This window comes from Gadus chalcogrammus, chromosome 2 (assembly GCF_026213295.1).
Source record: "Gadus chalcogrammus isolate NIFS_2021 chromosome 2, NIFS_Gcha_1.0, whole genome shotgun sequence".
Classification (NCBI taxonomy): Eukaryota; Metazoa; Chordata; class Actinopteri; order Gadiformes; family Gadidae; genus Gadus; species Gadus chalcogrammus.
This window is the reverse complement of record NC_079413.1, coordinates 1,673,303-1,698,137: the sequence shown is the minus strand read 5'-3', so window position 1 is coordinate 1,698,137 and position 24,835 is coordinate 1,673,303. Positions and strand designations below refer to the sequence as shown.

Below are 24,835 nucleotides of genomic sequence, written 5' to 3'. Positions count from 1 at the left end.
TAGGTGCCTTGCCAAACCCTGCGTTCTCGAGGGAACAATTTACAAAAGGTTTGCTACGGCAACCAAGGATAAAAGACAATGCTATGCGATTTTCTTCCTCCTTTCATATCGAACGGCCCATTTGGCAAGTTTTGATACGTCGTTCTTGATCTCGCCTCGGACACCTAATGACCTTATTTTAGAGCGCACCGTAATTTAACAACCTGCAATTATATTAATGGAGGGTACTTTTCCAGTACCTGTGAGCTTGTGGTGTTTTTCCTTTTACAGGGCCAGCAGAAACACAACAGATTATTGTTTTCTTGCTGCCTAACGAATAATGCCAATGCTTTTACACTAATTTGTTGTAGCATTATATATATAGTCGATGTCAAAAAGTGTATGGTTCTTTACACACGCATACATACCACATGCATGCAAACAGAGAGAGGGAGCACAAGCAGACCCATGTCTCATTGTCTCGTACGTCATTCATGCGGTCCATTGACACATTTCTAAATCAGTGGGCGACACTCGGGGACCCTTAAATGTTGAGTATTGGGGGATTCCAGCTCCCATCTCCACTGCTCTTTATCAAAGTCTTAGTGCAAGTGCCCATTACCAGTGGGTTAGGGCAGGCCCTAGGCGGCCACACTGCTGCTCAACGTGATGGTGCGGAGAGAGGTGAGGGGGCCGCCCATAGACTGACTTCCTTTATTTTTTTGTAATATCTGAAAATACCCTTTCCAGTGCATGATAAGCTTAATGGAAGTAATGGCTGATTATTCAAATCGTCCGCAATTATTTATGTTAATGTATATTTTGTTTTTGCCAGTATAACCATTTTGTTCCAGTTGCATACACATGGTTGTCTATGACTGTCTAAATTTGAATGTGTCATCTATATTTTCTTAGTACTCAGAATGTGTTTGCCTACCCAAGTTAGGAAATAGTTTTCGATATCTTGTGGTCGGAGGATATAACCTAATTTCAAGAATTCGGGTGCGGGAAGTGACATTACTGGAGGTTGAGCAGAGGCGTTGAAGAGAAGGTGTTATTCACTTGGTGGCCGTCATCCGATGTCTTGCACAGAGAGACCTTGCTTTAGGGTTGATGGAGGGACACTTCCTACAAAAGACACAAAACAATGGCCACTTCCAGAAAGAGGTTGGACTGCTTGCCAAATGTGACGCTGTAATGCAGCAACATATTACAAGAGTGCAGAGCACAGTAGGTTACCACCCACATTATCTAGGGAAAACAATATATAAATGAGCTAATTGCTGCAATGAGTTGCAGGGTAATGGAGACAACGGAAATAGAAGAAGTCTGGAACTTCTTAATCATTTTAGATTGCCGAGAGCAAATATCTTCTTCCAAGAAAAAACCAAGATCAATTAGTTTCATTGGTTTCCTTGTGGCAGAAGATACGTGTGCAATCTCTGGCCAACCTCATTCTCAAATAGCGAGATGAGCATCTTCCATTGGACGAGTGCAGAGGTCAATCATCTGAGAAAGGAGCCAACATGGGAGAGGCCGCAAGGGTGTGGTGCAAGAATCTCGGAAGAAAATACAAAGGCCTTTTTTGGTGGCATGTGGGGCAGACATTAATCTTAGGCCCAATCCCATTTCTACCCCTTACCCCTTCCCCTTGTTTTGAAGGGGGAAGGGGTAAGGGGTAGAAATGGGATTGGGCCTTAGGCCAATTACACTTTGGGTACTTCGAGAAAACGCCTCTTCTCAGCAGGGACGAGGGCAGTCCTACCAAGACATGTCTAGGTAAGAGTGAAGACATGGGCAGAAACAAGTTTGGAGAACAGAATGAAAGAGGTAGAGGTTAGAATCGTATCAGGCTGCAGTGGTTAGGAGTCTTGCCTCTGTCCAGTGTGAGCAAACCGATGCAGTCACCAGTACAGCAAGACATAGCTGTTGATCTCATCTCCAAAACACAGTTTCCCTGGTTTTGCACACGTAAGAGTTTTTTTTACGTGGCACCTGATAAGCTTACCACAGATGATTTCAGAATGACCTGATAATCAGGACATCAGGACACAGACCTGTATTTGTTTACCCTGATGGTATCCCATTGTGTACTCTATGTCACGTTTTTGCTGCAGTAAAGTTTAATGTTTGCACCAAATGTATTCCACTGAATGGGCCCATTGATGCATAGTTGGCTAGCCTTATTTCTGGATATTCATTCAATATGTTTTCAAGGAAAGTTTAAGTTGAATTCCATTTATTGTCACACAATTAGCAATACAGGTTTAGCAGCATTTCAAAGATAAACTATTGTTGTCCAAGCTACATATTGTACTGATGAGTATTATATAAAGTAATAGCAGGCCTCCTGTTGTCCAAAATGTAGAGGATCAGATGGAGGGAATGTGTTGTCGGTTATTAGTGATGGTTTGGGTCTCCTACGTGTTATTGACTGGATCAGGGCAGATTTCAAAAGGTAGGGATTGAACGCAATTATTTCAGCAAAGTCGAGCCCATTTTTAAGATCTCACCTAGGGCCCCTCACAAACACAGGCCGGCCCCGCCCACAAGTCCCAGCCTGCACCAATCGCATACCCTAAAGCCGTGTACGGCGCTGTATTCCTCTAGAATGACCTTCCCCTGGGCCAATAGCATCACACATGGGCGTCGTCAGCTGTAGTTCGGTTACGCGGTGGACTCTACTCATCAACTTTTGGCACTGAACCTATTTTTAGCAAAGCAATCGAGCTAGCCACCCAGCTACACAACAATCGTTCACTCCAACCGTGAACTCTGACCGGACGTTTTTAAAACGATCGTGTGCGAATCACATTTCGGTGAAATCATTTCGCGGGCGACAGACTACGGGATCCGCCAGGACTGGGTTAGCTTACACAACGACGGGGCGCTAAGCTACGTGTTGTGCTAGCTAACGTCACCCGCTCTAAACCCTTGCAATCAACAGCCCCGTCCGACTTTAGTTTTGCGGGCTACAACACACTCCCAGGTGAGCCTTGTCAAACCACTACATCTGATGTGTGTGTTGCCATAGCGTTTCATATTTAAACTGTAACACAAAGCTGTGAAGCTAGGTTCAGCTAGCCTAGTTTTCCTCTGATGGCTAGCGTTAGCCGCTTCCCTGGGAGTCGAGCTGCGTCCATCCTGCTTGAATATGCATGTTGTTTACCTCGTAACCCCGAGGAGCTGTTGTGTTCTGCTGACATTATTTGAATGCAAGGTCGACCGTCCCTCAGTCCGATGCTAAGGGGGTCATGCATTTGAAAGGTCTGTTGTGCAGCCTCAGCACAACGTCCTCAAACAGCGGGAGTCTAGAGATCACTGGCATATTTTGCGGGACTGGGCTAACCGTCGTCAGCTTGTAGCTCATTATGACACTCAGGCCTGTGTGTGTGTGTGCCTGTTTCTATTTCAGTGCGTTTGCGTGTATGTATGCCTGTTTCTGTTTGGGTGTGTGTATGCCTGTTTCTGTTTGTGTGTGTGTGTGTGTGTGTGTGTGCGCGCGACGGTTTCTGTGTCTGTTTTTGTTTGCGTCTGTGTATGTGCCTGTTTCTGTTTGCGTTTGCGTGTGTGTGTGTATGCCTGTTTCTGTTTGCGTGTGTGTTAAGACAGCAGCGGGAGCAGAGCTGTGTTTTCCCCGGTGCCGTCCTTGCTGGGCGGGCTCGCCCTCTCTCTGTAGATCAGGGCTCTTGCGTGTTATGGTTGAAATGCCCTGTGTGTCTGACCCCCCCCCCCCCCCCTCTCTCCCGCAGCATGCGGATGGTGGGAGGAGATGGACGGGTGCACTAGAATGAGTGTGAAGGAGCTGTGTGAGACAGATGACCTGGCCACTAGTCTGGTGCTGGACCCCCTGTTGGGGTTCAGCACCCACAAGATGAACATCAGGTAAGGCCTGCTTTGGTTTTTATATCACGTGTTATTTAAACTTTATGCTGATAATTTGAGGTATTGCGTTGGGGATGCAGAAAACACAAAACAGATTGATTGTGTCCTCCTGTCCAGCGAATCATATCGGACACATTGAACGATGGCGGGATGTTGTTGTTATGCAGCAATAAGTTTCAGAATGATTACAAAGGGAGGCAACGTCCTGGTTTATTGCGCTTTATCAACACAGAGATTCCTTAACAGTGTGCTTGCGCCTCAATAAACCACATCCGGTTTTATTGATTAATCTGAACTGCATTGTATTTCTAAGTTGTCCTGCGTTTTATTGCCATGTTGGAAGTCATTCACTTTCCACTTCAATATTGACTTGCTCTATGATCCTGGGTCCAGCACTGAAATGCTTGACCTGACGTGTTATCTGTGTTTATAACCGTTCAAAATGCCTAACTTCTAGGACATTCTGTCTTTGAAAAGTTGGGCCCAACTTTATGGCTTTTTGATGCTGTTGGGTAATGATGATGATGATGGCTTCATGTTGTTTAGACCGTCCCTTATCATTTATATGGCCTGTCGACGACACCTGACATTGACATGCCAAACCTATCTTATTGGGGAAACACTGAGCCGTGTGTGTGTGTGTGTGTGTGTGTGTGTGTGTGTGTGTGTGTGTGTGTGTGTGTGTGTGTGTGTGTGTGTGTGTGTGTGTGTGTGTGTGTGTGTGTGTGTGTGTGTGTGTGTGTGTGTGTGTGTGTGTGAGAGAAATCCAAGTGCCTGTCATGAATCTTGCTTGAACTTTAAGGTCAGGCATTATTTTATAGGTCAGATTGGTATCCAGCTAAGTGTCGAATGTCTCCTATTCTTAATTTTAAATTGGATTGTACTTATAAACAAAAAGTGACGATGTTTATACAAACCACAACAAGTAGATTTAAAGTGAACATGTAAATTAGTAATGGATCGGACTGAATTAGGCAAATGATGCCAGTCTGGTGGTGCTTTTAACATGGAAAGCTAGTGTGCCATTTTCTTTAAAGATTCTAGGTACAATGACAATAGGTGGTCGAGTGTGGCAAAGTGAATATGACAGTCTTGGCACAAAAAGCTGTTTAAAGTACAAAGGATAGTTCAAGTAAACGCATTTGAAAAACACAGTGCAACCAATGAAGATGTCTCCCAGAGTGAAGTGGCGCAGGTTAAGTGAATCGTAGCTGAAACAATGACGCGTACATTAAGGACACCTCAGGAGAAATCGAAAAATAATGTTTGTCGATTTCTCTTACATAATAAATAAATAAATAATATCAACGACAGTTAAAGGATGATGATGGGCTTCAGAGGTGTTCTGGTAAATGCTATCACCATAATCAATACAACCTATCAATCCTATCCCTGACTGATAGACATGTCTGACTCTGCGACAACGTTCACAGTACACACAATGCCTTCCCAGCCCTTTTGACTTACCATCTAAGAATACACCATAGTGACGATTATCGAGAACGAGGGATGCTGGGTTGGAGATAAATGGGTCAAGGTTGTGCTCCACTTCTAGCGGAGGAGGAGATGACCCCGCCCTGACCCCCGCGTTCCTTCAGTATGGAACTCTCTCTCTCCTCGGTCTGCATTCCCACAAACATTAAGGTTTGAGACGGGGGGGCCATAAATAGTCTGTATAATGGAGTTTGTTTCTTTACCTGTAGGAGGGATGAGTGACTAACACAAGGCCGTGTTTATTTCATGGTGAGTGGGCAGGGCAGCTCCGGAAAACCATGCATCACTTTTTGACAAGTAATTCAACGACTGTTAGTCAACGCATGGATGCATGCGGCCACAGTCTGGTGCTCCTCCTCAACAATGAGGGGGCCTTTAAAACCAGGACGTTGTCTCCCTTTGTTATCGTACACAAACGTATTTCTGCACAGTGGCGCACGGCACCGACATCGTACGTACGTTATACGTTTTGATACGTTTTGAAGGTTCGGTCTTCGTTCAATGCGTCTGATTTGATTCGCTGCACAGGACGACACAACGAATCCGCTGCGTTTTTGTGCATCACCAACGCAACACCCATATTGATTAATTATGGATATATACATAATTAATTAACATAGGTGTTGGGTCGGTGATGCACAAAAACACGCCTCGACGGAAGGTTAACATTTTTGTGAGGCGCACGTCAGTCCCTTGCAGTGGTGTGTGTGTGTGTGTGTGTGTGTGTGTGTGTGTGTGTGTGTGTGTGTGTGTGTGTGTGTGTGTGTGTGTGTGTGTGTGTGTGTGTGTGTGTGTGTGTGTGTGTGTGTGTGTGTGTGTGTGTGTGTGTGTGTGTGATTATGTATTCCAGCATTAAGTAACCCATCACTTCTTTAAGGTACTGAAAGCTGGATGCTAATCCCCACGCCGTCTGTTCCCTAACCGTTGGTCCCGCCACCCCTCTGTTCCGCCCCCCGCAGCCCGGTGCCGGAGGTCCGCCGCTGGGGGAACCTGAGGGAGACGCTGCTCCGCTTCCAGCGGCTGCACGACTTCCAGGCCACCTTCGAGGCCCTGACGGAGGGAGAGGAGGCGGGGGCCTACCTCTGCGAGCTGGGCGGCCACCGCCAGGAGCTCCTGAAACAACACGTGAGGCCTGGAGCGCTGCTGAATCAAGGGCTGGTTACGGGCTGGGCGATTCATCGTATTCTGATCACGATTTTGATTCTAGCGTCAAACGATCACAAAACTTATATCGTCGAGTTGTCAATATATATATATATATATATATATATATATATATATATATATATATATATATATATATATATATATTTTTTTTTTTCATTAGATGTATTGTAGAAAGTTTTAGAACAGCTGGATACATATCTGTTTTGTGTATTTCTTTTAAAGCGAAATTTCAAATTTCTCAGTTACAAAGTGTTTTTTTAGATGCATCATGTTTTCAAACTCAAAAATATTTGAATAATCGTGATTTCATAATTGAACAAAATAGTCGTGATTATGATGTTTTTTCCCCTAATCTAGAAGCCGTAGGCTGATTTCATGCAACGCAATGACCACGCAGATGCTTCGAGGCAGTCGTGAACCTTTATGGATCTGCGTTTGGTTTTAGTAAGCGGACCAATCACAGCCCTTGTCGCCTCGACGGAAGGTTACAATTTTTGTGAGGCGCACGTCAGGCCCTCGCTGTCGGTACAGTGAGGATGTTCATAGAACCAAGCACTAACAATCACTATGTTAACCCATTCCCTGTATACAGCAAAGATAGGTAGGATAAGATGTTGCACAATACTAATCGCTAAAGATAGCTAGGATAGGATGCTACACAATGCTAAGTACTATTTTTAAGAGAAAATTAAAAAAGAGCTCCAACCATACTACTTGGATAACCTTTTATGAATGCGTGGATACTAGGGCTGTATGTGCCCTTTTAAAATATAGCAAAGATGGAAACGTGGTAGATGAAGAGAATCTACGGTGAAAATAATTGTCTGTACTGGTTTTTGGATGACGGTAAACTAATGTTCTAAGTTCATAGGGTCCAGTAATGAATGATAATTATCAGACGCTAAGCGAACTCGCTGTTTCAGATCACTCAACAACACGGGGATAAAAAAAAATACCTTCATGCTGAGAGTTTCAGGACATGGTGATATCCCCATGGTTACGGCCCACACTTTGTCAACATTATTATTTAATTCTTTATTTTTTATTTTTAACTGGTACGTGTCTATGAGCATGAGCGATGTTGTGTACGAAATGCACCAAACACATTCGTGCCATACTATAAGTGTTACCTACCTATCTCGGACACAGCCCTCTCCATGGAACACTATCCAGACGGCGCAACATGCACGCACACTGTGGCACTTCGCACTTCCTCTCGGCGTTGGCATCTCTTCGACATGGCGATGAAATGCTTCTCACCGGGTGCCTCAATGTCTCTTAAAGAGACGTGCAATAACGCATGATCCTCACTGTTCGTTTTTTTCCTCTGCATTGCGCCCTTGTTTTTGAAACAGTGACGCAATATAGCATCGATTACTCTGCTTGAGAGCATACATGAGCACGTTGAAAACAAAATTTAACTTTAAAGGGCCAGTGAACCCAATACTCCCCAGGCCTAAAAAAAAAAAAAATTTTGGTTCCTGTTGGTTGTCAGTTGAGGTCATGGGTAGGTAGTAGGGCCCGACCGATTCATCGGCCTGCCGATTTAATCGGCCGATTATAGCCTTTTTGAAATAATTTTTATAAATGTTATTGCGCTTAGTATCCTGCAGATTGCGCTCCTACTCGCCTAGCTAACTAACAACTTTAGCTGGAGTAAAAAAGAGGAGATTGAATTTTACCGTACAACATGAAAGCACGCTCGCTCAGGCAGCTGTGCCCTCACCAATGTACACAAGACGTGTTGTTTGAGCATGTTGTGCCTGTTTTTCTTTAGGTCCCAGGCCATGTTAATTTGTTATACTGTAGACTCTAACGGTGTGGCCATACTGCTCAGCACGCACGTGTTAGTCACTGCTCAAGAGCGCAGCACATTGGGAGTTAGTTATTTATTTTACATTTTAAATTACACAAATTTTTGACTGTAAATGTATTCTAAAACACTCAAAGGTTCTGCATTCAATTCACATATTCGTCAAGTGTTTAAAGTATATTTAAGGTATCAAAAACTATGTTTTATATGCTTTTTTTTTTCTTTTTTTTAATCGGCCGATTAAATCGTAATCGTAATTTTTCTCTGAAAATAATCGGCATCGGCATCGGCACTCAAAAATCAATATCGGTCGGGCCCTAGTAGGTAGGGAATTTATTTTATTTTTTTATTTTATTTTTTCCAGCGGCAGCGAATGATAGGTAGGTTGTTTTCATTTAAAAACGAGAAAATTCGCTCATCCTTGTACAGAATGAAGAGGTGCTGTACAAAAACGTAATTATAGTTTGCATAAAAAAAAAATGCATTTTTTATTTTTTTTTAATGCTCATAAAATAATTTGGGTCGCAAATTAATTGACAGGGTCGGTCGGAAACCGGAACCAACCAAGAATTTTTTTTTTAGGCCCCAGCGATCATGAAAGTATTTCTGATTGTGGATGAGAAATGTTAATGGGTTTCACTTCGCCCTTTAATTTGAGGGCCAATTTGTAGGATGGTTTCATTGTAGTAATAAAGTGGTGTTGATGCATCCCTTCATACTGTTTACCTGGTATCAAATTGCCAATCCTGTCTTCCTCTCTCTGCCTTTCCTCCCTAGCAGTCGATAACATACTCTTGATGTCCATGTTATTCACTTACGTTCTGCCTGTCAAACCTGCACCATCGATGTCTAAATCCCTCTAAAAGAGCAGTGTACCTACTGAGATCAGTCCATAAACGTCTAAAGCGTGACCTCTTGCTTTCCGCAGGTGTACCGCTACCTCAGTGCCTTCCTGTCAGACAGCGGCGTCCGCATCGAGTCGTGCGACCGGTACTCCTCCGAGACCAACGGGGCGCGGATCACCTCCACGCGACACTGGTAAGGACCTGGGGCCGGTACTGGTTCACTGGTCAGACCAGAGATGAGGAGTACGGACATGTGCACAGGCTATAGTCATTTACATTTAGTGCGTTTAGAAGACGCTTTTAAGTACATCTGTTTGAAGAAGGTGAAACAACGATATATCGCGGCCGGTAAAGTAAGGATGTTTATAGAACCAAGTGCCAAGCACTAACAATTAGTAGGTTGACCCATACCCCATACCCCGTACACAGCAAAGACAGCTTGGATAAGATGCTACACGATGCTAAATACTATTTTTAAGTGCCAGAACGTACAACATAGAATAAGTGCATAAGAGGAGTGTGTGAGGTTAAGGGGGAGGCTAGGTGAACTCTGAACAAGTCTGAGCACTATTCAGTTATAAGGTTTGAATAATTGCACCCTCAGGCCATCCAAGAGTGAAAAAGGGTCAAGAGGTGCCATGAAAGTGAGGCGCGTTCTCTTTTATAGAGCTTCACCTGACAAACTGTTCAAAGCAGATGTTGCTGTACAGTTGATTCAACACAGAATGAGGCAGGCCAATCCATGTATCAAAACTGACAGGTTAAATCTGTTGGCTTTCACATGCGGCAAGTGACAGAATCACCATCGTAATATCATAATTTTATGTAAATGTCGTGATTATTCTTTGTTATAATTCGTAGAAATGTGTTAGGTGGGTGTTTTCGTGTGTTAATGCCCCCCAGGGATCCTTAAGTACCTTATCTTATACTGAAGTATAATGCTTTTATTTTTAAATGAATGAATCAGCATTAATGTCGACCCCTGATTATCCTAGGGTTAGGGTTATCAAGTTTTGTTGCAAATGCCAGATATTCGGATATGATAACGTTATTTTTTGTATTTAGGAACTGGTTTACAGTTTATTTTTCTCCGCTATATCCAATAAACGAAAATCAAGAAGTTGTATAATATAAAATTGATTGCATTTATATAGCGCTTTTCAAGGTACCCAAAGAGTGTGTTTGTGTGTCACACAAAGTCACACACACCCTAAATCAAGCGCACACACACACACACACACACACACACACACACACACACACACACACACACACACACACACACACACACACACACACACACACACACACACACACACACACACACACACACACACACACACACACACACACACGGGGGGAGAGAGAGAGAGAGAGTCACACCTGTGGCCACTACAATCAACATATTGATGTATAACCTAAAGCAGAAACACAACCTCAAATGCCCTGCACCTCTGGGCCCCTGTTCACCCAGTGCTCCGCGCCCCACCCGCCCCCCCCTGACCCTGGGCTGTGCTCTGCAGGTTCGTGGGGGAGCGAGTGGAGGTCCTCCTGGGATGCATCGCCGAGCTGAGCCCTGCCAACAGCGCTGTCCTCCGGGCCGGCGTCAACGACTTCAGCGTCATGTACTCCACGCGCAAACGCTGCGCACAGCTGTGGCTGGGGCCCGCCGCCTTTATTAACCATGGTGAGCCAGACGCCCCCCCGGGACCCCGCTTCGGGGGGACCTTTAGGCAACGGCCCCTCTGGGAGGGGGGTCCTTTCCTCGTCAGGGTTGTTGTTTTTCATGTTGAATCCCCAAAATGCATCCGGAGGAAATGAGGAATGACGAACGTTGTGTTGGGGAAATGGGAATGACACACATATTTATTATCATTCAGTTTTATTGAATTGCAGTTCAGAAGGATTAGTGGTTACACCCCTTTTAAGACAACACGTCTTTTGATTACTTTTATTTTGGTGATTGTAGTCTTTCAATAATTACAAATATATATATATTTTTTTACTTTTGATTTATATATTTTCTGATGACTCTCTTTTCTCTCTCTTTTTGATGTGTGTCTCTGGATGTAGACTGCAGACCAAACTGCAAGGTAAGGCTGAGTTGTGCAACATACGTTTTGTTGAAAGGTTGGGCTGAAACCAAAATGCAATCACACTTTTTCTCCTAGTTGAAAATATATAAATCAATCATAACATCCTATAATATCAACGAATGTTCCACTGCTGCCTCCCTAATCACGTATCTATGACTTTTTTTTATAATTACAGTAACTTATATTAAATACATTACTTGCCATTTATCACAACGGAAAGCACACCTGTCCCTTTGTTTCATGCTCTGTCCCCCTGCCCCGCCCCCTCCCCTGTGGCTCCTCCCCTCCCCTGTGGCCCCGCCCCAGTTCGTCCCAGGTGAGAAGAACGGGGCGTGTGTGGAAGTGATCCGGCCAATCGCGCCCGAGGACGAGATCACGTGCTTCTACGGCGCCAGCTTCTTCGGCGAGGGCAACGAGATGTGTGAATGCTGCACTTGCGAGAGGTGCGTCGTCGAGCCCACTCGCTCAACACCCCTCGCTCAACACCCCTCGCTCAACACCCTCGCCCACGCCCCGCACACAACGGACGTATCGCCTGAACGTAGCCCCGTGTCCTCACAAGGTCTTCTGTGGTCCCCCCGCAGGAAAGGAGAGGGCCACTTCAAACTGCGAGGGAAGCTGCCCGACTGCGAGGAGACAAAGGACAGCGGGAGCCAGGCTTACCTGCTCAGAGAGCGCCGGCAGGTGCAGAAGAGAGGCTGCCCCTCGAGACCGCCCTCCCTCGGCGGCGCCCACTCAGGTAACCGCGACACTGTTGTTAATCTGTGTCACAACAAGGTTAGCGCCGGCGACGGGCTGATGAGGGGAGAGTTAATGAGGCCTGTTGGGCTCAGGGAAAGGTGTTTAGGCAGGGTGTTTCGATGAGAATCAAAGCGTATTGATGATTAGGAAGGCGCGGCAGCTTTTATTAATCAAGCCATCGGAAATGAGAACCGCACTAGCGAGACAGACAGGTGCAGTCGTTAACGTGTAAGCACTTTCATTTCAGTGTAATTTGTTGGAAATAACAAACCGGAAAACACCCATCAGCTATGAGTGAGGCGAAAGGCTCTGTCGGAATATATTATATTAGATATGGGACCACTCCCTGCAATTTTCTGAATAATCTTGGCTTCTCTTTCCTGATTGGTTGGGGGAAGAGCCTGTTAACGACAAGCGTGCACCCTGCGTTATTAAACTCCACCCCCAGGCGTGTTTACTGCAACCCTTTTCAAGGCAGAGACGCCAGAGTTCTCAATGCAGCATTATACACCAAGATTACAATCTTCGATATGACTTCCTAACAATTCAACACATGACTGCAGAAGGAATCTGATTTAAACTGCATTCTCAGCTGAAAAGGAGGAGGATATAGATGCACGTCTGTAATATGATCTCAGGGAAATGGCCCTGAGCCTATCATGTGCATTATTCCATACAATTTAGTCATCACTCATGGTCTTCCTGTCTCATGCTAGGGCACATCTTAGTTAAGAAATAGTGAAGCTATATCATGGATTTTATCGCAGAGACCTATATTTAACAAAGTAGTGTAAAGATCTTCAGGGTATACCCTTTGAGACCTGGTCCTTTTGTTGTCCACCGTAAATATATATATATATAAATTTACATTTTTAGCAGCGTAGTAAAAGCCATAAAGAGGGGGCAGATCTAAGCTGCGAGCAGGCCTGCTTGGTAACTGGGGCACAGGGAGAGACCTGACCTGCCTGTGAATGGGGAGGAGCGACATGCAGCGGAAGGCAGAGAGACAGGGGGAGGAGAGCTGGCCGCTCTGTGGGAAAATGATGAGATGGAAGTTCATTCATGTCCAAAGTCCAAGCACACCGAAGGGATGTGTTGGCAGTGAACTCGGAAAAAATGTCCCTGTTTTGTGTTGTGTGAAGAGGATGTGGAAAATTTAGCTGACCCTTGAACTCTGACATCCTCGTTCAGTGTGCTTTTGTTTTGAGCTTAACCCCCCCCCAAACGGTTTTTGATCGTCTCCGAGTGAGTCGGCATCTGATAGAGTATACTCCTCATGGTTCTGTGTCTTTTACGGTGTTCGGTTATCAGACGGTAGTAAGAAATTACGTTCCATCACATCTAATGGAAGTTGTCGCACACAAAATGTATTTTGGGACAACATCGATTACGTACACTACATTGAACGTCTAAACCGTTCATCTAACCTGCTGCAAATCTGATGTTCTCCATCCCTACACCTCCGCTCTGATCTGTTTAACGCGCTCGGTCACCTTGAACGGTGTCCCAAAAGGCCAATAGGGGGTAGTGACGTTCCTGCCCTTCAGGTGTATGCCAGAATGCATTTAGAGTTTTTTTCATTTCAACCGTTGCTGCCAACATGAACCCAAACAGGACGAATAGCCTATGATATGTATTCATTATATCGAAAAATGTCTACATCTATCGCAAGATGTGTTCAAGTTTGAGTGTGTCTCGTTTGGCTAGTGTTTCTTGGACCCCCCCCCCGGCTCTGTTTGAGGGACGACTATATCAGGCAGGGCCTCAAAAGGATTCAGAGGGCTCTGGATGTAAGCCCAGTGTTGTTCAAACAGGCCCAGACCGCGCAGGAGTCGGTGGCTGTGTATCACTTTGGGCCGAACAACGTGTTTGCAATGGCTTATTTTAAGCAGGTTTCAATACCCTGAGTCTAAAATTGTTGCTTTAGTTGCCCTGAATTAATCAAGTTATTTTGTGTATGCTTATTATTACACATCATTAATTTGAAACAATGCCATTGAGATTGTAATTCAGACTTTGCTTTACCTGATCCGTTTCTTCCCTCTCTTTCTCTTTCTCTTAGCTATCCCCTCCAGGAATTCCTTCACCCAACAGATGAGGAGGAATGCCTTGATCAGCAAAAAACTGACTCAGACGAAGAAGTGGAGGAAAGCAAAGCACAGAAGATCGGAGAAGAAGCCTTCATCTCCCTCCTCTGCCACACAGGACCGGTCACTTTCGCTCCCGTTGCAGATTCAACTCAAAGAGCTCAGTGTGAGAGTACAGCGCCACACGGTGGATTTTCTGTTGCACTGTAAGGACCCCAAGAGCAAAGAGAGGGCCCTGCTGCTGAGTTTGGAAGAAGTCAAACCAAAGGTCAACAACGCTAAACTAGTCCCAGTTAACAACACAGAGGCCGGGAATGGAAAGGCTCAGCGCAATGTGAGTGTCAGAACACTCGGGGAGGTCAACCTGAAGCCATTTACTCTGGACTCCTCTGTCTCCTCCCGAAATAACGGGTCACCAGTTACAGGAGTGAGTGTGAGTCCTTTAACAGTGGTGGACACACCAGTGGTTCACCCGAAGATGACGACTAGAACCAGAGGGAAGATTCAGAACGTGTGCAGGGTCCCGACGGGGTCGGGGACCGCAAAGGACCAGGGGACGGTTTGTCCTCCCAAAGACGTGGACAAGAAAAACAAAGCTAACGTCCCCAAACATAATATAATGGACAACGGTACGCAGAACCAAAGCATGTCCACCACCAACAGCAAGGGTGCCAGCACTGGTTCTCTGACCCTCAGCGATGCCTGCACTGCAGTGAAGGAACACAGGCCTCCGGTGCCGGTCTCACCGCACACTGAACCGAAGGCCACCAGGTCTGTGTCGTCGGCCGCTAACAAGACAATGCAGACCAGCCAGCCTTCAGTGCAGGTCATGGGAGTGCTTCAGAGCCTCGCAGACAAATTAGTGAATAACGTAGTCGGCCGTGGCCCAACCTTGAAGAGGTATGTTACTGTCCACCTAACGCGGGTGAAGCTACCGCAACGTATAAAGAGTGAGAGTGAAGAGAACGAGGGCAAAGGTTCACCGGAGAAGGTGAAAGTCCGAACGCCGCCGTCAGACCGGATCCTCCGCATTAGACCAGCCAGTCAGACTGCGGCGGCGGCGGCGGCGGTGGCGGTGGTGGCGGCGGCGGCGGGGAAGGCCGATAGTGTATCGTCAGTGCAGAAACGAGATCCCAAGCAGGCGGCGGCGGTGGGTTCAGAGTTCGCCGCCGCTGCCGCTGACAGCAAGAGAGTGGTGAAGGAGATGTTTTTCAAGCCCAGTGATAATGTTAATCTCAGATGCAGGCGGGTGGCGGAGCCTGTCAGCAGCCCGCCGTGCGGGGAGGAAAAGACCGTGGAGAAAGTCATCGAGGTACAGAAGGCCTCAGGGAAAGAGGAGGGTCAGGTAGAGAAGGACTTGATGGAAAAAGGCTCTGAAGAGCTTGTGAGAACCGTTGTTTCTTCGAAAATAACTGTTGCACCCGCTAACAGTGAATCAATTCAAAAAGAGGTTGAGGGAACTGAGTCTTGCCCTGAGGCAAGCATATGGCCGAAGATTAAACAACGCATAGCAAACCCAAATGCAAACAGTTCTAGTGACAAACCTGACAAACCCGAGGCCAGGGATCAGAGCGAAGGGTTAAAGAGTAGTAAAGTGGTTGAGGATGTTATTAAGGTGTTGCCTAGTCCAGAGAAACGGGATATTGCCATTAAACAGGCAAAAGTTCTGCTTACTGATATCTTAAAAAACGTGAGCAGTGAGCGAGAGAAGAAATCAGAGGCAGTTGAGGTGATCAATGAGATTCCTACCTTAATTCATAAAGAAGGGCACGGCGATGTAATCAAGATACTTGATGGCGAGCCATGCCCCTTACTGGGGGACAGGGATTCTCCTCCGGTGGAAAAGAGGCAGTTAAGAACTCTAAGAACCAGGCCTAAACTACCGGCGAATACCCCAGAAAACAAAGAGAAAGCAGAGAAGCCCCCCAGTAAAGAGGACACTGCGAAAAACGAGCTAGCGGTAAATCAGGATAGTGTACCGGGGTTGTCGAGAACAAAAAAAAGCGAGTTAACAAACAGTTCCGACCCACCAACCCCCCAACCGGAGCCCCCGACTCCGCCGAAAGCCACGTCCACTGTCCTCCCAGACAGCAGTTCACAGACCCAGTCTAACATTCCTCTGAAGAAACGTATGTTTCGGAATTCTGTGGACTTGGACTCGGAGCCGGCCCCGAGTTCCCCCCCCCCGGAACAGGTCTCTAAAGAGGTGACCGAGCTCGACGCTCCTGAACAGAAGGCGCTGGACTCGCCTGATTGCTCTGTCGGGGGCGGAACGGTGACCAGAGAGAGTAAGGTGAGACAGAGGAAAGGGGAAGCTCAGAAATTGACGACAGGATGGGCGGCCAAACAGAATTTCTTTGTTAAAGGAATTCGCTATAAAGCGCTAGAGTTTCGGCAAACCCGCCTGTTGAGGAACATGAGTAAGATGGTCGAGGCCGAGAAGAGGGAGGGAGACGGGGTGGACCACTGGGAGAAGCCCGCCGAGGACAACCAAGATGAGAAGATCGTGGTGTTAAATAGACCGAAACTCGAACTGAGCCACGATACTAACGCTGGAGCTGAGGACGCAGTCATTTCATCCGTATCAACTGACATGGACAAGGAAACGACGGAGCAGTTCAAAATCCGCTTTAAAAGAAAGCGGGGGCGGGTTTGGGAAATGGAGAAATTGAAACAGAAGAAGTGGTGCTTAGAGCAAATGAAAAGGGAGACGTCTCCAACATGTGACCCCTTCAAGGCGATAATGGATTCAGTGTCGGTCTTAAACATGGAGATGGAGGCGGCCCAGGACCACGTCAAAGCCAGCATCAGGTCAAAGGATAACTTGCATCATCTGAAGAAGAGGGCTCAGAGGTTGGTCAAAAGTCAAGCCAATGTTTTATCTACAAGCTTGAGTTCTGATCTGAGCCAAGACTCGGATCCTAAAAAGCCTGCGGTGGAAAGCAATGACGACCTCGGCGCTCAGATCTGTAAGGATCGAGGGCCATTAGACAAGAGTCAAATTACGAGTAAGGCCCTCAAGACCCCACTCGCCATCAGCCATAAAACAAAAACGGAAGAACCCTTTCCGAAGAGCAGCTGCTGCTTCGAAGGTGAGCTCAAACCGAAACTGGAAGCTAACCTGTTGCCGAGGATCAAACTACGACGAAGGGACGATGATATATGGGAAGTGGACAGCCACGATGGGACGGTAACGGAGACCAAGCCCAAGCTGGAAAGACAATACAGGATGGATTGTATGCAGAGCGGTCTAGGTAAAGGGCTTGGCAAAGTAAGCAAAATGGAAGGTAAAATGAGCAGCAGCAGCAGAAGCGTCGAGCTCAAAGAGGAATGCCCACACTTCTCCCTGTCCCTCTCGCCGCTGTCTCTGTACTCGCCGTTCAACGACAGCGCTGCCACCCGGGGGATGGCGTCTTCTCCTGATAGGACGACGGAGAGGTCGGTGGAGATGATGAGCAGTGTAGGCAGGAGGCCGCGGCACCGAGTGGAGCGAACGCGCCAGAGCGCTGCCACGGAACCGCCCACCACCTCTTGTCTTAGTCATTCCCTCCAGCAGATCGACAACAGTCTGTCCCGGCCCTCCGAAAGCCTGTGCGAATCTCAGGCCTTGGAGAAAGCAGCCTTTCCCAGTGCGTCGTCCTCGGGGATCCAGCCCTTGTCCCACTCGCCGCCCTTCTCGTCCCAGGACAGCATGTTCAACACCGACCCCGGCTTCCTCAACTGCTGTGACGACCTCTTGGACTTCCAGTGTCTCAATTTCGAAGGTTATTATCAGACGCAGGAATGTCTGCCCACCTCACCGTCCGACCTCTGTCCTCTCGACCCCCCCACGGACCCCTTCAGCAGCCCCTTGTCCCATAGCCCCTCGGACGCTTGGAACCCAGAGACGCCCTATCTCGGCCCACCTAGTCCAGGCAACAATTTCGGCAGTGAAGAACTCCCGTTTTTGCCAAACCTCGGTTCTTCCAAAGGGGACTGTGTTCCTTTGGATTATACGGTGAAGGACAACCTCAGAGACAAAATGCCGCTCACCACAAACTTCAGTTTCCCGTCTCTGAGCAGCACTGAGGCAGCGGCCATGGATAGATTTTTGAATAAAAACCCAGGGGCCAGGTCCATGTCTAAAGAGGAGCCCAAAGTCCACCCCATGACACTGGGAGGCAAACCTCCGCTGTTTGGTGAAGGTTTTTGCACTGCATCACAGTCTCAGATGAACCCAGCCCATCCCTCCAGTCCGGGTGCCAACTTCAAGACCATCGCAAGCACCGGGCAGCCAAAGTCGCAGTCTAATATCCGGAGCATGGGTCCGTTTCATCGTGTGAACATTCCCAACAAACCCAAAACCTTCCCCGGGAATCAGCATAACGCAGGGCCCCAAAGTTGCTCCGCTAAACCCGTCCAACCCCAGCAAACGACAAACAAATTCTTCTCCTCTCAACTCTTTAATGTAAAAAATCCAACCCCTGCAGACAATCTGTTCAACCTCCCGGACAAAAACTCTTCTGTCATTCACAGGGTTCTGAAGTATCAAGGAGGCAAGCAGACTCCCAATCTGTGTAGCGCGCCTTTCAAAGACAATGTCCGGGAGGCCGGGAGCCCATCTGTAATGTTCAAAAGGTTCAGTGACCGAGAGAAGAGCCAGCATAGTGACAAAGCTGGGGCTGGCCTAGACTACGGCAAAGGAAACTTTGTAAGTCAAGGGTTTACATCCGACAAAGGTATGGCACCTCATTACAACTCTAATCACCCTGTGACGACACACTCTCACAGCAACCAAGGCAACCCTGTTTTCACCCAGTCATTCACCAAGAGCAGAACATTGTCTGACAAACCGCCGAGTGTTGAAAACAATTTTGTACACACTAACTTTGCGTCACTACAGAGACCTTTCTTCTTTCCCAGCAAAGTGCCTGAGAGTTACGGGCCAACACACGGCAAACACCTAATGGGTGACAAAACACAAACTCTGGCTCCTGACAAGCACCAGCAGTCATACGCTCAGCACGACACCTTTGACTTCAACCTCGGCCCCCCGGTCCCCCCGTCTCTGTTTCAGCACAACACGTACCAAGTACCCCACGGCGCACTGCCTGGTACACCAGCATCGGCCAATAAGACTCAGTCGTCGTCCTGCTCCGCCCCTTTCCCTCAGTCGTGTCACGGGCCTCCTTACGTACTGAACTTCAGCGGGGACCACTCCCTCACGCTGGGCCTCCGGGACGGGGCCGAGAGTCTGACGTGCTCCGGCCTGGGTCCTACGAACTACACCTACCACTGCCTCATGGAGCCCTCCGGAGCACAGGGCCGGCTGGTCATGGAGCCCTGCGGACCACAGCTCTCCAACGCCGACCCCTTCCCCCCGGGTGGGGGCTTTTCAGGGTTCAAAAGCCATGAGGACGCTTACAAGAAGGACCCACATCCACAGTGCCATCCTGGAGACCGCCCGTCCACCTCCCACTCGTCCATCTCCCACTCGTCCCAGTCCCACTCGTCCCAGTCCCACTCATCCCAGTCCCACTCCTCCCACTGCGGACCCTCTACATCGTCTCACTCCGTGGGCTCCAACAAGCCCAAGAGAGTGAGGCTCGTGGTCACGGATGGCACTGTGGACCTGGACCTGCAGTACTCGGACTAGGACCGGTCCGCCCAGCGGAGCTCAGCCGCGCCGACCTGGACATTCAGCCGCACAACGGGAGATCTGAACATCTCTGCGGTGCAAATTATATCTTGGTTGCAGTTGTTACTGAATGATTTCTTGTTTTTTTATGGGTTTGTTACAGAACGTTACTGATTCTGGGGGATGTTGTACAGACATCTTTTACATCGTTTTGACGTTGGTTTAGTTGTTACACCTACCGGTTTTCCAAGGTTTTCTATGGAAAACGTAACCTGTACGCTAATTGGGTCGGTCATGGTTCAGCTGTGATACCTGGGCCTCTTTCAAACGTCAACATAACCTTTAAACCTACCAATGGCTACCTGAAAGCAATATAAGTAACGTATCATCATCATGTTAGTTGTAAGAAGTGTAGATCAATGCATAATCACTTACAATTGAAGATATGAAATCCCCCCTATTTAAACGCCTTGGATTAATAATCCAGTAGTACCAAAATGAAAATACAAATAAGAGAAATGCATTCACCATGTTGGTAGAGTTGACTCTGAACTGAATGAAATCTTTCCCAGTGTTTTACCTCCTGTACAATGTATGGCAGTATAAACCGAGGCACCAATTTCCCTTTTCTTGTAATCATGTGTAATGGCAGCTTTGTACTCGACTCTTGAATAACAATGTGATATATTGCGTTTTTTTTTAATTTAATTCTATACATTTGTATTAAGAACATTTTACCCTCATTTTGTATGAAACAGCCACCATGCGGTCATCGCTCGGCCTCTTTCTGAGTCTCATGAGAAGGAGCTGCTCTGACTGTGCAGGGCTGGGACCTGACCCGTGTGTCGTGGGCGGAACCACAATGTTGTCATTTTAGCCAACCGGGATGGATTATCGTGAACCCGTACGGATATCGACCTGTGACCTCGAGGTCACTGTGATCGGCAGCTGCCACTTTGGGTCGGCGCAGACTTTCTGGTAGATCTGTGTGTCTTTGCAACACGGCATAAAGGGGTGATATCATGCCACCAGGTGTGAGTGTGATCAGCCGTTACAAGCCGTTTTGAAAATGTGCCTTTTCCTGTGTTTTAGTGACATCACAAGTGGGAGTGTCCCCCAAGATGTATGCTAGATAGACAGTCTACCAGCCTAGCCAGTGGACTGTAGCCAATGTTCCTTGTATCATCATCGTACATCTAGGTGGACCATCCCCATAGTGATGTCACTAGGGCACGGAAGGAAAAGCAGATTTTCAAACGGCTTGTGACAACTAATCACACTCACACCAGTGGTGGCATAACATCCCCCATTTAACTTTCATTCGCTCTCCCACCCATAACCCCTGCTCCGCAAGCTCGGAACGTTCTAGCTCCCAAAGCCTCCACTTCGACCGGCTCTAGTAAAGTACCGTGCTGTTAAAGGACGCACAGTGCGTCCTTTAGCTCACCGTGTGCACACGTGTGTCTGGTACATGCGTGCACCTCCGTGTATCTCGCGTGCAGCGAGTGCATCTCGCGTTGACCGGGGCCGGCCATGCATAAAGGGAAGGGCTGACGCAAAATACGGCGTTCTTTCAAACTATTCCCACGAGTGGGAATACAAAATTCCAGGACAGCTCTGTTGGGGAATGACGCGCATGAAGGGCCTGGCGAGCATCATTTCCATTATCATTGAATTTATAGACCTTGTTACATCACCGCACCCCCACTTACACGCGAACAAATACAATAATGATGACGAATTTATAACTTTGTTTGGCCCCACAAGAACTCTGAGCAGAAACATTGCAATAGAATATTCCAGGGGTTTTCATAGTTATTCACTGTAACATGGTGTAGAAGAATACACCAAGAGCATTCCGCGACGCATGCCATTTTGTGTGCCGCTTCACTTAGCATCCTGCGTTCATCCATTCGTTCCCGTGGCGACCATGGGCCTGTACTGTACTGTTTATATGGAAAGGCCAATTATTAATTTAAATATCCTCATTCTTGAAATGGTGCTCTTTGTGTTTACGTTATATTTTATTTAATTGAACAAGATGCTGAACTGTATATTTACTTATTTAACTTTAAATCAAGTTTGACCTATTAACAGACCACATTTTGCGTATATTGTTTGTTTTTTCCCACGTTGTCGAAAGTGATACTCATGCCAATTTGAACTGGCATTCCGGATAGTCTACTGTCATGTACAAATATAGCCTGAGTCATTAAAGATAAATATTTCATTTTTTTACATTGTCCTCATGTCATTATTAATGATCCTTTTGATCGTCTTTTGTAGGAACTGCTTTACCATCTTAAGAGGTCTCATTTATCGTCCCCGGCTAATTTGGCTCGGCCGTCTGACAATCCGAGGTATTGACTCGCTGGCATCAAAGTGAAATGAAGATTATCGACTTTGCTGTTAAACTGCAGAGTGTCCTTAAACGTATACGTTTACATATGGTCCATTTAGCTAACTCCTCCCTCCCAGACACTTTGAACCAGTGCAGCCTCGCTAGGAATAACACGGCCTGAAACGCTCCGATATCGTTCTCAATTGTCGTTGGGAGATGTACCACAAACCACCGGTCCCATCTGACTTTAGTTTTGTTTAGTATTTCACTTGGTCGCAGAGCTTGATCTCTGTAGATACTACTCCGTCTCTGGTGTCTTTTCGTTCTGGCGCAAAATCACTGCATGTTTAAATTGGCCAATATTTCCATGGCAAGAAATCAACCACCAAGCAAACTGCCATTAGTGTTCCAGAATCCACCACTGGTTCAGCTAAAGTGACCAGTGTGATCCTCAGCCCAGTCTCTAGCTCTCTAATCTAGTGGACGTCACGATCAACGGTCGACGTTGGGCCGCCCGTGTATCATAGCATACTGCCAAATGTCTCACTGGCTTTCACAATTAATACTGAAGCCTTTAATACATGTTGACCGTGGGCAGTTAAAGTCCTTCCGAGTATCTTAAGAACATCACACTGGAGCAGATGGGGGGAAGCCCGGCATCACAGCCAGGGACAAACGACGCGAATAACGATGAAGTACGATATAACTCATATTACAAAAATAGGACGAAGATAAATGGACTGCATTTATTCAGCGCTTTCCTAACCAGTGGCCACTCAAAGCGATTTACAATATTACGTAACATTTACCCATTCATGTATACATTCACACATCGATGGTGGTGTCAGCCAGCTCGTCGGGAGCAGTTGGGTTGAGGTGTCTTGCTCAGGGACACCTCGACACTCTAGCTAGGGGATCAAACTAGCAACCTTCCAGTTAGCAGCCTACCTGCTCTGCCTCCTGAGCCACATTCCGGCCGTTGTGCACCAATCAAAATTTAATAACTTACTTAAGTGGACTGTATTATTAACCTCCTAAAACCTAAAATTCATCGGTCGCAACGGATGCAAACGCATAAAATGCGAGTAAGGACTCCAGACCTTGTTGACTTCTCCTTGTTTTGTTTTTGACCACGTCTGCCCTTCAGCTCCTCCTCTGCTCCTCCTCTTCTCCTGAGGCCCCCCCCCCCCACTGTCCACCTCTTGAGTTGCCCCTCTTGCCAGGGACATGACCCACTTTTACTTTACTGTGCTGCTGGCGTCTCCTGAGCTCAACTAAACAGTTCATTCTCATGCTAAGTACAGGCTAAACGTTTAGCACCCCTAAACAGTGCATTCTGATGCTAACATTTGAACCCAACTAAACAGTGCATTCTGATGCTAACATTTGAACCCAACTAAACAGTGCATTCTGATGCTAACATTTATCCCAACTAAACAGTGCATTCTGATGCTAACATATTAACCCAACTAAACAGTGTATTCTGATGCTAAGTATAGGCTAATACTTTAGTACCACTGAACAGCTTCTGATGCCAAGCATAGACTTGTACGTAAAGACATCTTAAACGAGAAGCAGACACCATCTCTGATTGCGAATCTCTTTTCCAACCCCAAAAACGAAAACGATGAATCATTTCAAACGTGGACGATATTCAGAAGATGCCAACGAAGAGGCAAGTGTCTGCTCCAGTTGTACCGTCGCTGAGACAACGTAAAGGAAGTCTCTGTCTGTTGTGCTGTGCTCTCCCAACTATTTCCGGCCTCGCTGTCTTCCACTTGGTAAATTATTCATGTACACCGTCGCCTCTCCCAGGGTTCCTCTGTTCTTTACATCGGTAGTTCCATGGATCCAGAGGGACGTGAAGTCTTCACCCCCAGAGGCTGGCCGCACGCTCTACATTTACATTGTGGGCGTTCAGCAGACACTTTTATCCAAAGCGACTTAAAATGAGTACATTTGTCAGAAGGAGGAGTAACAACAATATATCGCTGTCGTTACAGTACGGATGTTCTTTGAACCAAGTGGCCAGCACCAAACCATCGCTAGGTTAACCCATTCCCTGTATACAACAAAGTTAGCTAGGATAAGAAGATGCCAGGATGTACAACATACATTAAGTGAGTAAGAGGGGTTTAGGTGTGTGTGTGTGTCTCAATTAGTCTTGAGTCTCTTGCGGAAGCTGGTGAGCGAGTCTGAAGTCCTGACATCGGCAGGGAGCTCATTCCACGCTCTAACCCAGCACTAAGAAGAGTTGTGTGACCCTACAGCGTTGAGGCAACAAATGTTACCTTCAGGTGGGCACAGACCGAGAGAGGGAGAGAGATGCTCAGTCATCTGAATGCCCCGTAGGAAACTAAACAGCCACCTGTTCTCTGTAACCTTGGGAGCGAAAGCACAGGCCTGAGTCAGAGGCCGAAGGGGCAGAGTTTGATAGGCTGTTCAAAAATAAAGAGACGCGCGCGCGCGCGCGCGCGTGCACGCGCACGCGCACACACACACACACACACACACACACACACACAGGGTGAAAAGAGGTGAGTGTTAGATAAATGTGCCGCTGATGCACATTATTTCCCAGGTGAACGCGGAGCGGGACTGGAAATGATTCGACGTGTCGAATCATTACTGTAAAGTACGGCCGTGACACACACCAGAGTGTGAGTGCATGGACGGGCTGGAACACGTCAGCTGTGCGAGCGGAGATATTGCCGTTGGTGTTATTGCAGCCATTCCTCTCCATTAAGTTTGGATTCTTTGTCCTCCAGGC

The 24,835-nt window shown here is 47.0% G+C and overlaps 1 protein-coding gene across 1 annotated transcript; it reads left to right on the top strand.

Annotated features, from left to right (window-relative positions):
- The first annotated feature begins 2,612 nt into the window (after positions 1 to 2,612).
- Positions 2,613 to 23,186, top strand: LOC130406074 (uncharacterized). The gene is made up of 9 exons (XM_056611453.1): positions 2,613 to 2,968; positions 3,732 to 3,864; positions 6,318 to 6,483; positions 9,267 to 9,376; positions 10,707 to 10,870; positions 11,257 to 11,276; positions 11,586 to 11,722; positions 11,864 to 12,018; positions 14,083 to 23,186. Exons 2-9 carry the CDS (start codon positions 3,752 to 3,754, stop codon positions 19,740 to 19,742), a joined length of 6,525 nt encoding a protein of 2,174 aa, XP_056467428.1. The 5' UTR covers positions 2,613 to 2,968; positions 3,732 to 3,751; the 3' UTR covers positions 19,743 to 23,186.
- Positions 23,187 to 24,835: the final 1,649 nt, after the last annotated feature.